Source organism: Primulina tabacum, chromosome 16 (genome assembly GCF_025594145.1).
Source record: "Primulina tabacum isolate GXHZ01 chromosome 16, ASM2559414v2, whole genome shotgun sequence".
In the NCBI taxonomy this organism is placed as follows: domain Eukaryota; kingdom Viridiplantae; phylum Streptophyta; class Magnoliopsida; order Lamiales; family Gesneriaceae; genus Primulina; species Primulina tabacum.
In genome coordinates this window covers 5546749-5558429 of record NC_134565.1, presented here as the reverse complement: position 1 = coordinate 5558429, position 11681 = coordinate 5546749, and the positions used below count along the sequence as shown (strand labels likewise).

The 11681-nt window shown below is 32.2% G+C and overlaps 1 protein-coding gene and 1 pseudogene across 2 annotated transcripts; both read right to left on the bottom strand.

Moving 5' to 3' along the window:
• Positions 1–254: 254 nt before the first annotated feature.
• Positions 255–6045, bottom strand: LOC142530081 (agamous-like MADS-box protein AGL8 homolog). 2 transcript variants are annotated; one of them, XM_075635846.1, is made up of 8 exons: positions 5694–6044; positions 4625–4703; positions 3889–3953; positions 3689–3788; positions 3342–3383; positions 1594–1635; positions 1141–1259; positions 255–506 (listed from the first exon to the last, which is right to left on the bottom strand). In XM_075635846.1, the coding sequence occupies exons 1-8, from the start codon at positions 5876–5878 to the stop codon at positions 377–379; spliced, it is 762 nt and encodes a 253-aa protein (XP_075491961.1). In that variant the 5' UTR covers positions 5879–6044; the 3' UTR covers positions 255–376. The 2 variants fall into 2 exon arrangements, with proteins under 2 accessions (XP_075491961.1, XP_075491962.1); XM_075635847.1 differs by lacking the exon at positions 3342–3383 and having other exon boundaries at positions 5694–6045.
• Positions 6046–8283: 2238 nt separating this feature from the next.
• On the bottom strand, positions 8284–11437 carry LOC142528302 (UDP-arabinopyranose mutase 3-like; annotated as a pseudogene).
• Between the last annotated feature and the right edge of the window lie 244 nt (positions 11438–11681).

The following is an 11681-nucleotide window of genomic DNA, read 5'->3' as shown; positions in this document are numbered from 1 at the left end:
AAAAATTAATTGGTGTTTTGCATTACAACATAATACTAATAATAAGTAGTAAATAAACGAGACCGGTTTATAACCCAGTGGTCTCACCCCCTGCCAGATTAGCTGGCACTCCAAGTTCGAATCTCCTCCCCCACGTGTGTTGTAATAAAAAAAAAGTAGTAGTAAATAAACATATATTTTGGGCAATTATGTATTTCCCATCAAACATAGATTTAAAATTTATGAAAGCTTTCTAAAGCAGTTGGATATTGAGAGACATGCAAAAGAGGTATATTTTCATAGAAATTCCTTACACTTTTTTCCTATGATTTTTTTTTTTAAATTTCACATTTACCTCTTTAAAAAACATTATTGTAAATGTTGGGCATGGTGTTTCTTAAGTTAACCATGCTAAATGTTGCATCATCCATTGAGGCATTACTGTATTAGATGATGGAATATGTTGGTTTGAAGTTCCTCCATTGCCTCCATTGCTGGTGTTCTCTCCCATAGATTGATAAATTTTACTGCATCAAATCATATATAAAAATCTATGTAAAAATTTGGATACTTTAATGATCGATGATCTATAACATAGTGAAATGGTTTATGTATATGTACTAGCATTACGAGTATAAATAAATGTTTGTTGCTCAAGTGCTTGAAAAAATCTACTTTCCTGTTTATTCGCCTTTTGCAGCTAAATTTACTTTAAATAAGTTTAAAAAAAAAACAGTAATATTAGGTATATATATTTGACTTTCAACGATTTTTGTCCTCTATATTATCAAATTTTAGTTTTTGTCCGCTATGTTTATCATTTTTTTCAACGTGACACTGATAAGACACATATAATTAGACGCATGTAGCTCTGACATGATGCTGACATGTAAGTGTTATGTAAGCGTTTTCAATTTAAAATGACTAAAAGATACAAAACTATAATTGAAATTGGACAACATAGAAAACCAAAATTATATCTTTCTTTTTTTATTTTCTTTTAATCAAAAAGCATAACAATCTCTAAGAGTATATGAACACATAAACAAACTTGGTGAAATACCCTCTAATTAGTTATGCTTGAAAATCACTTAAAAAAGAGAGAATATGATTCACCATTTAATTTTCCACTATAATATTCAATGAAATCATACTGCATACCTGATATTCAAGGAGTTCAAAGGTTGCGTTAAGCCGAAAGACGGCGAGTTTAGCTCCCGGTTTTGTACTTGTTCCCACTGATTTATGGTCACACCTGGTTCTTTTTCCTTCTCTTTCAGCTGTAGGTGTAATAAACAGATAAAACTGTAGTTTATATCTACTCGTGCTATCGATTTCGTAAAACTATACATCTTCAAAATGTTGATATATAATGCAAGATTTTTTCGTGCTTTTCGAGCAATGTAGAATTCTCCAATCAAAATCTCAATCTGGTCTCAACCAGCTAAGCATAGATGTCATTGACATCTCTCTATAGCAACATTTTTAAATTTAAAATAGCTTACACAGTTTTAAAATGATATGATATCAACTCGCGTCGAATATTATATTTATACAAATATTTCAAAAACTATTTTCGAATATTTGTATTGAAAATCATAGGAAAAATTTTACCCTTTTTGCGAGCAAGTTGTTTTGCTCCTGCAGGGCCTTGTCCTGCAACAAAAAGAAGGATGTTAAACATTATATTATTTGCAAACCAAGTTAGAAAAATATATAATCTACAAATTATTCCGATACAAATGAGAAGTCCTCGAGTCGAAGGAAATCAAAAATTATAATCATCCTTATTTTAGATAATATTAAATCAAATAGACAACTTTTTTTTTATATTGAGGAGCGGGTGGTTTGTTACAATTGACTCTCGACTCCGAAACCTCATCCCAAGTATAAGACCATGATGTCAAATGAACTACAAGCAATCGGCAATATAGACAACTATCAAAACTGACGTTAATTAAAATCTTAATTTAACATGCCTAAATTCTTGGACTTAAAAGTTTCACTCTCAACAATCCTCTCACATAATAAACATGAAAGGAGCAAATGAATTGTGCACGCGTGCGCACACACATATATATATATAGTTTCGATATGTTGCACATCTACTATACACATTTATGTGAGCATCGATGATATTATATATGTGTGATGCACGCGGCCGAAGATGGCGGGAGATAATCGTAGGTGCCATGAGATTGTATGGATAATAAACGGGTCTTGGCAGGCTTCTAGGCGAAGAAAACATGAATGAGCGGATCTCACTCTAAAATGAGAGGGATTACAAAACTGTTCAGCTATAGGACTGTGCAGTTGAGGAGAGCTTAAAAGCACTCTAGAATGAGAGGGATTACAAAACTGTTTAGATATAGGACTGTGCAGTTGAGGAGAGCTTAAAAGATTTGATATGTACTACTCATATTAAGAAGATGCTTCTTCTTTTCGGAAACTCATCACATAAAAACTCCAAAGTTGAGCTTGCTTGACTTATGGCAATTATGATATGGATGACCCATGTGAAGTTTTCTAGGGTACGTATGAGTGAGGACATAGATAATTTTGGGATAGATGACCCCCTAAAAAGTTTAATATGGTGCGTGTGAGTGAGGATATATGTAATTTTGGGATGGGTGAATTTTGGGATGGGTTACCCTCAAAAGTAAGCGTGCTTGATTTGGGACATTTCTGGGATAGGTGACCCCTTGGGATGTGGGACATTGGATAAGTGACCCCTTGGGAAGTTTTCTAAAGTGCATGTGAGTGAGGACACCGGTAATTCTGGGATGAGTGACCCTTAGAAAGTTGTATAGGAAACTTTCATATGGTGATTGTGAGTGAGAGCATAAACAATTCTAGAATTGGATGACCCTCAGAGGTAAGTGTGCTTGACTTAGGACAATTCTGGGATGAGTAACCTCTAGGAAGTTTCTTAGGATGCGTGTGAGTGATGACATAGACAATTCTGGGATGAGTAACCCCCTGGAAAGTTTCTTAGGGTGCGTATGAGTGAGAACATAAGCACGCTGGAAAGATTCGTTTAATTACATTGTAGACACTCATCGAATCTGAGACGTTATAATATGTTTGTGTATACATTTGTAAAATATCCTTGTGATAATTTTTTAAATAATTCATAAGTTATATTTTGATATTTAATTTTAACAATCTATCATATAAATCATATGCAGTTATTACCGTAATAAAAAAATTCATCTGGAACTGACCAAATTAATTAAGATAGAATTCGGAAGTTTAAATATTAATCAAAAGGATATAAAAATAAACATAGATACAATCAGTAATCAATGAAATGGTAAACGATTACATAAAAATTAACATTAAGTTATCAGAGTGCTTTTCACCTTTTTTTGAAGCTCAGAAATTGATTCATGCATAAGTTGATGCTGCATGCATGAGAGACTCAAAATAATTAGTAACATTGTTAATTAATTAATTGTTGGCTATGAAAAAATAATAAAAAACATGACAATCAAATGTTTATTTTCATTTTTTAATATTTAATACTACCACCAGACATTTACAAATAATAATAAACATAAATGCAAAGGAAATTTCATCTCTCATTTTGAAAAATCTCGGACTTTTAATTTGGTATCTAAGATGAATTTCGCAAGAGAATCGAAGTTTATTTTTTTTTTTACGAAATGTATATCGATCGGCTATTCGTCGTAAAATTTCTGAGAAATACCTTGCGAGTTCGAATATGTTTGAGAGAAGTATCGAGCTGATATTCCAAGGTTTGCAGCTCTTTAAGACGCAGGGAATCCAGGTCCTCTCCCATATAGTGCCTGCAAATATCAAGTTGTTTATTTATTTAAATATTTCAAAAATAACTAAGAATATAATTGATAATTAGTCAAAATTAATTAAATATTCTTATTTACTCACCTTTGGTTTCTTTGCAAAACCTCCATTCTAGCCTTGACCTTTGCATATTCAAGACTCCAGCTTACCTATTTAAAATTTATATATCACAACAATTTTTTTTTTTCACTGAAAAATCAAATGTTTCCGTACTAAATTTAATTAGTTATGTTCGAATTAGAGATCCTAATTACAATTAGCAATAATAAATGGAAAGAAAAACCCGAAGAATGGACACTAGGTAGATTTATATATATCGGTTTTAGTCTCGACGTGAGAGTTTCGTCGACTACTTGTCACAGTATCAAATTTTCACGACAATTGTCACGCCCCGAGCCCAGGCCCGCGCCTGCGTGACTGCACAATGAGCTCATATAGCAACTACTTCGTATTCGTCCTCGCTTTTACGACAATGATTAATCCAAGTTGCTATTGAAGTCCATTGTACCCCATTATAAGCTCATTTTAAATATTTAATTTTTAAGATGTGAGACAAGTGTATCGCAACAAAAAAAACCAAAGATTACAAAAGAAATTCACAAGAATACAGCCCGAGAAAACTTTTTTTGATTTCTCTTATATAAACATCACACATATTTAAAAAAAAGTCCCAAGAATACTCGTATATAAAATAAATTTGCATATAAAATTTTCAAAAAACAAGAGGCTGAACTGAACCCCTTTCCAACCCTCTCGAAACACATGAAAACTAATCTCTGTGGGAACGATCTGCGTTAGCTAACAAACCGTATTTAGATACCGGTGATTCGAGGTTGGGCGAAGTCAGCTTTCTTTCAGCATAGGAATATTGCTCATATCGTTCGAGGATCCTTTCCATGCTGCAAAATATACATTGAATTAACCAAACAGGGCATGTAATAATAAATTAGATATAGGAATTCATTATATGTATAATAATATAATATATATTAAATATAAGATATTAATAATTTTATAAATATAATGAGTAAGTTTTTCCAGTTAATACTATATAATCACTCTAATTTCAATTACCCGATAAAAGAAGAGACTATTTTTCCATGGGAATATTAAATTAAAGAAGAAAATAATTTAAGTGTATGTATATATATCTATATACATATATAATATGACGTTTAACATTTGTAAAAAATAAAATAAAATGTAATTTTTGCCCTAAATTACAGAATCGCAGATGAAAAAGCAGCAGGGCCGCTGCTCATTTTAATAATAAACAAATCTAAATACATAAAACACAGGAATATCGAATTTTTTCACTAATTATTTTGAGAATTAAAGGAAAATAACATGTGTGTTTTTGAATCTTCGGGTGGGAAAAAGGTTTAAAAAATCAGAGAAATTTATGGGAATTTAAATTTTAATTATTTATTTCATTTATTTTGCATGGACAACTGTATGAACTGCAGTGTTCATGAATATTTAAAAATTTGTAGAATTTGAAGATTGAGACTCAATCAATTATCTCTTGATATATATATAAGAGACATACAAAAGAATTCAGAATCATAATGAAATATCAACAGAAACAAATGAATCGGCTCAAAAATCACATTTCCCAATGAAGAAAAGTTCAAGAAATTCAATGTACGATAATTATTTTTTTAAATAAAAAAAATACAGAAGCTCTTAACATACATATTAATCATATTTTCCCAAGAAAAAAACCCCGAAAAATTCTATTTTCACAAGCTAACTGGCCACAAAAGTACAGAAAACATAAACAAGAACACAACAGATCCAAGAAATTATAAAGCTACATCTTATGTATGTATATATATATATATATATATATATATAGACACACACACACAGAGAGAGAGACAACATACCATGAATCAGTAGCATACTCAGAGAGCTTTCCTTTGGTGGAGAAGACTATCAATCCCACATCTGCATCACAGAGAACAGAGATTTCATTGGCTTTCTTGAGAAGCCCCGATCTTCTCTTGGAGAAGGTGACTTGCCGGTTGATCTTGTTCTCTATTCTCTTCAGCTGCACTCTTCCTCTCCCCATTTTTCTCGTACTTTTGATTCGAATTGATTTGATCTTTTCCCCTTTCAAAACAACCAAACAAGAATCTAATCAATATATATACTTACACACACATATATATATACATGATTATTTCTATATACACATATGTATATATTTGCGGTCTGCAGACCACTCGAACACTCTATATGGTAAACATTAGTACGGGTCTTTATAAAAGGGGTAATTTCGATGAATGGTGGGAAAGCGGTTTCAGATGTGGGTATGAGTGGTTTTCCGATACCAAAGTGGTTTCGTCAAAATGGTTGTCGAGTTATAATTGGTTGGATTTATGGGAGATTTTCTGACGCCTTTTTTTTTTTTTACACACGTGCGTCACGGATTATATAATAAATATTAATAATAAAAGTTTTTTTTTTTTTGCTTTTTACTGTTAACAGTTAGTCTGTGCATTAATTATCATTCGTTGACTAACAGAAACATCGTACTTACAATTTTTACAATGAAATCGCTTTAATGATCCTTGATTAAGTTAAATTTTTGAAACACATTAAAAATAGTTTTCCATGCGTACTTTATAAAAGTTTGGCAATATTAGACATCTAATTAATTGGAGAAGTAGGTAAGGAAACGAAGAAGTACCTTTTTGTTTCATGAATTTAGCGTTTTTCATTTTTCATCGTGTCGTCGTCATTCACGATCTTAGTCTACTAGCTTGTATCTGTTTTTCCTCAATTTTAGCCCCCATTCATTGGAAGACTGACAAGCTCATTGGAAGACTGACAAGCCGGACGCCATTCACGATCATAGTCTACTAGCTTGTATCTCTTTTTCCTCAATTTTAGCCCATTCCACACATCGATTAAAAAAAATTTCAACACGAGATGATATATTTAACCGCAAAAAAAGAAATCGCCATAGTTTGGTGAATATGGGTATCTTGTTGTGTTCTTGCAGGGCTTTGATGAAGAGGGTACATTTTATCATTAAATGGGATATACATTGTTTTAATGAGCTCTCATATTCAAACTTAATTTTTGTGGGCTCTAGGGCAGGACGATTCACGTTCATACTTGAGCTTTAAAGCAAAAATTTAATTTGATTTCCTAGAACCGAGTTTCATATTCACATTTAATTACTTTTTAGCAAAAGGAAACAATGCGTACCAATAAATAAAAAGGAAAAACTGCATTTTGTATATATATGTTTGTATTTTTACGATTTTGATATTTTATATTGTTTAATTTCAATCTAATCTGTTGTCTTTGTTTTTTTTTTTTTTTTTGGACAATTTTATTATTTTTTTCTCACGCGTGACGATCACGTATTTATCAGGACTTTGCACCTCACTGGATTCGAACTCTGGTAATTCATCCAAATTGAACAAACCCAAGACATGATAAGCAGTAAATTTTGAAATATTTTCAACGATATTGGATGGACAGAGTGTTTTAGCTACGATCTATGTTATATATATATATATATATATACGCACACATATACACACACTCATATATGTATATATAATGAAGTATGTACATGTCCATGTGTTTGCGTGATGCAATTTAAAATCTAAACAAGAAACCAGGCGGGACAAGATTATTGTAGTTCCGTCAACTTGAAGATTGTGTTGTAAAGTCAACAATTCTTAACATTTTTATGAAAATACAGACATGGTCTTGACCCTAAATACCTAATCCTTGGGACCTTCCAACTTTGCTATTTTAAATAATAATAAAAAAATATTTGAATTTTGTACGTAATTATGTGCATGTTCAATAGATTTTTTTTAATAAGTACTTTTGTTTTTTTTTAAAAATAAATTCAAATATTAAAAATTAAATTTAAACTTATGTTTTTTAGATTTTCAAAAAAAATTTAAAAAAGAAAAAGAAATATGGAGCTCAAAAAAGAGAGAAGGGTATTATATGTAGTATAGATATATCAAAATCTCTCGCGTCTCTTCTCTTTGGATAGTTTGATTAAATATATGTATAATTTATTGCAACTTTTTCAAAGTATAAACAAACAAGAAAAAAGAAGCATATTTTCACAAGTTATTAAAATACTATTTAAAGCTTATACAATCATTGAAATTTGAATCAATTTCTCAAGTTCTTACAAGTTGAAAACCTCAGAGCAATTTCATAAGATGCTAGTCTAAAGTATTATCCTAAAATTGAATTTAACAATCTTTATTTATTTTAACAGGTAGGATCCATTAAAAAAAATTGCAGTCCCTAAATGTAAGAATAAATGTGGATTATTATATATACATTTAAAACAATACCATGAGTAGGTTGAATTCTATCCCAAAAATCGTAGTCCCTAAGTATAAAAATAAATGTGGATGGTCAGATGTATATTTAAGAAAATACACTGAGTAGGTTGAATTCTATCCCACATTAGATTTACTAAACCTACTTTCATATTATAAATTTATCTGGTGAAGTATATGCTACACGAGATGTAATTGCGGCAAAACCAATCCTTTTCATTTTTCCAAAAGTGATATAATCCCCCATAGAATACGGGGAATCCATGTAGTCATGGGCGAAGCTATATGTAGGGGCTGGGTTGGGCTCCAGCCCCACCTAATTTTTTTTAAAAAAAATTAATATGTTTTATTTTTAAAATTTTGTTGATTAGCCTCAATGTTCAATCTATTTTTTCTCTCTTTCACTTGTGTGTTGCGTCATCTCTATTCTTCTCTCTCAAACTATCACAATTTTCATTACTTCAAATGGCCGTAACTTCATCATCGGTCGCCAGTTTTCAAAATCTATTGTAGATTCGGAAAGCCCACGGCATAAGCTAAGCTTTCTTTTAATACCAAATTTTCGAAGTTTTTTTGTCTTCTTGAAATCAACCGTCGCCCATCGGTCGGCGTTTTCACCGAAAATCATGAGGAAATCTTAGTGTTAGACTTTCTACAGCTCGTTCTTATTGTTCTTAGTTAGATTTCAAATTTTAAAGGTAATTTCAGATTTTAATGTTTCGAAATTTGGGTATTTTGGTTTTTTTTGAATTTCGATAATTGATATATATTAAATTATTGATTGTAGGTACTAGATTTGAGCGATTGATGGTATTGATAATTTTTTGGAATTTATTTGAGCATTATTTCAAATTTTTAGATTTTATATTGGGGATTGTCGATTTTTAGTGTTATTATTTATTATTTGGATGTTTAGATGATATAGAAAATATAAATGCAAATTTATGGAATTTTGTAGGAATTTTTAAAAAATTCAGAATTATGTAAGGCTGTAAAATTTTTATATTTAAATATATTATGCCTTAAGATTTCAAATGTTAACTACGAAATTGTTTTGGAATAATTATAATTGTTTGAGGTTTATTGGATTAAAGTAACAATTATTTAGTGCTGGTAATGTTAATTTGACTCAGTTAGCCATAATAAATTAAACTAAAGTGATATTTTATAGCGTAGACGACACAATAAATTAACAATAAGTTAAACTAAAGTGATATTATTTAGTGCTGGTAATGTTTTTTGATTGAAAAAATTGATAACGATTTAATAATTAATGATTTATTCTAACAAGAATCGAAGAGCACAACTTCAGTAGTGTTTTAGCTTCATGTTTTTGAAGATATTAAATATTAAATACTCTTGTTCTATGTTTTCATGAAGTCAATGTTTACATATTTTTTACTTTAAATTTTTTAGTTAATTATTTATTTTATTAAATACAGCATGGGACGGAGCCAGCCCAAGATAATTTTGAATCCTGGCTCCGCCCCTGCATGTAGTATAATAATATCGGAGAAAGGTATTTTTTTCTTTAGCTATAACAAGTTGTCCAATCTTTTGTTTCTTATTTATTGTACCAGGATTATTGTCCCCAATATAACAAGAGATGTAATGAAATATATAAATTAATATTTATTATGCAATTTAAACACTACATGAGCAATGTGTATAAAAGAAAACTCATATCTCCATAATGCATCGTACCTGGACTCAACTTTCTAACAAAACCAAGAATCTTGAACAAGTCACTTTGAGCCAAATCTCAGGTGACAAATAAAAGAGACTTGAATGCAATGAATAGAACATATAAACACTAAATCATGCTCAACTAAATCCAATTGTAGACAATATTAATAATGTGGTGGTTCTCCAACTCAAATAAAAACTCGCTAATCTCTATACCTGAAAATTAATTCTTCAAGAATGTGCAAGATCGCGGCAACAGACTATATCGATCAAACGAAAATAACCTACCATTTATGTGTTTATACTTAGCATTGTCGTTGGGTAGAGCGGCTAGTGTTTTCGAGGTGTTAAGCTTGTCTCATGTTTCAATCTATGTCACCATCGCATCCGTGAGCTTATTGAAATAAGACAAAAACTTGTGTGAGACGGTCTCATGGGTCGTATTTTGTAATACGGATTTCTTATTTGGGTCATCCATGAAAATATTTTACTTTTTATGTTAAGAGTATTACTTTTTATTGTGAATATCGGTAGGGTTCACCCGTCTCATAGATAAAGATTTGTGAGATCGTCTCACAAGAGACCTACTCTTGAAATATTCGTCCACCTTGCCGAGCTTTGCCTTCACTTGTTTGGAGATTTTGAGGTAGCATTTTTGAAAAGTGGTGCAGTCTTTTGGAAGAGGCACAGATTGGAAAAATGGAATCAGCTCCTCTTGCAAACAGAGACCTTTGTATTCCTTCTTGAGGTTCACAAAATGGTTGCTAACTTTGCTGTGCCAAATGTATGGCAAGCCAGTTTTGACTCCCAATCCCAAATGATCGCAAATCACCTAAGACGAAAAACAGTTACAGCCCTCAAACGTTGGATCTCCAAATGAAAATACAGATGTAAAAGCAATCTAGCATACTATTATACTATTATGTAGCCTAGACTGGACAATACTAATACCTTAGTGCACTTGCCTGCCCACATGTCGTCGTAGCGTCCAATTCGTTGTCCATCACCCATCAGTCCAAAGTACATAGCCGGGCCTATCAATTCACGGTTGAAGGCATGATCATGCCACACATTGGGAAGAGGTTACCCTTTGAAATCGTCATAACTGCATCAACAAACATGAAAATGACAGGGTATAATTGGTATCTAAAATGCAGAAAGAAGTAAAAAGAAAAAAGGTTGAATTGTAATTTTAGACCTATTGTTCCTTTTCCAAAGGCGTGACAAGCTGAGTCGGTGCATCATATTCCGGTATGTCGATCCAAAGCCCATGAGACACTGCAGTTGGTACACCTTCACGAAGACTGAAGGGGTATCCCCAAACAAAATCGGTGCCATCACGGTGAGGGTCATAAAGAGTGTTGAAAAAGAATGGAGATGCTGCTCAAGAGCATTAATTTCCTTGCAAGATGGATCTTTAGCCACCTGCGTGATTTAGTAAATTAACAAATGAAGATTTTAAACATAGTTATAACTATTGAATTCTAGAGATATGGAGATGTATGACAATAATGTCTGCTGAATGCCTTTCAATAGCGACATGAAGAACCTGAAAGAGACAGGTGTTCTGCACCACAGCAAAGTAATATTACCATATTGTTTGGCCAACCATGCATATATGATGCCCCGGGATGTACCGGGCCATGGATATTGCTGGGTCAGGGATATGGATTATTCCCGGGTCATGGATGATCCGAGGCAATAGGGTATGTCTGCAAAGGAGCTTGGATTCCGGATGTCCCGGGACACAGGATAGATATCTCGCTTGGGAGAATCAATGGAGAGGGTTCATCAAAAGGCCAGGCCATTGAACGATCGGGATGTCTTCACCCCGGGCTATTGTATGCCCGGGCTCTCATG

Bases quoted from the DNA above. Each gene is read 5' to 3' on its own strand.
- LOC142530081 (XM_075635846.1), bottom strand. From the start codon at position 5,878: ATGGGGAGAGGAAGAGTGCAGCTGAAGAGAATAGAGAACAAGATCAAC. The intron at 4,704-5,693 runs GTATGTTGTCTC...TATATTTTGCAG, and splicing joins GAGTATGCTACTGATTCATG to CATGGAAAGGATCCTCGAAC. The intron at 1,636-3,341 runs GTGAAAAGCACT...TTTTTGTTGCAG, and splicing joins TTTCTGAGCTTCAAAAAAAG to GACAAGGCCCTGCAGGAGCA.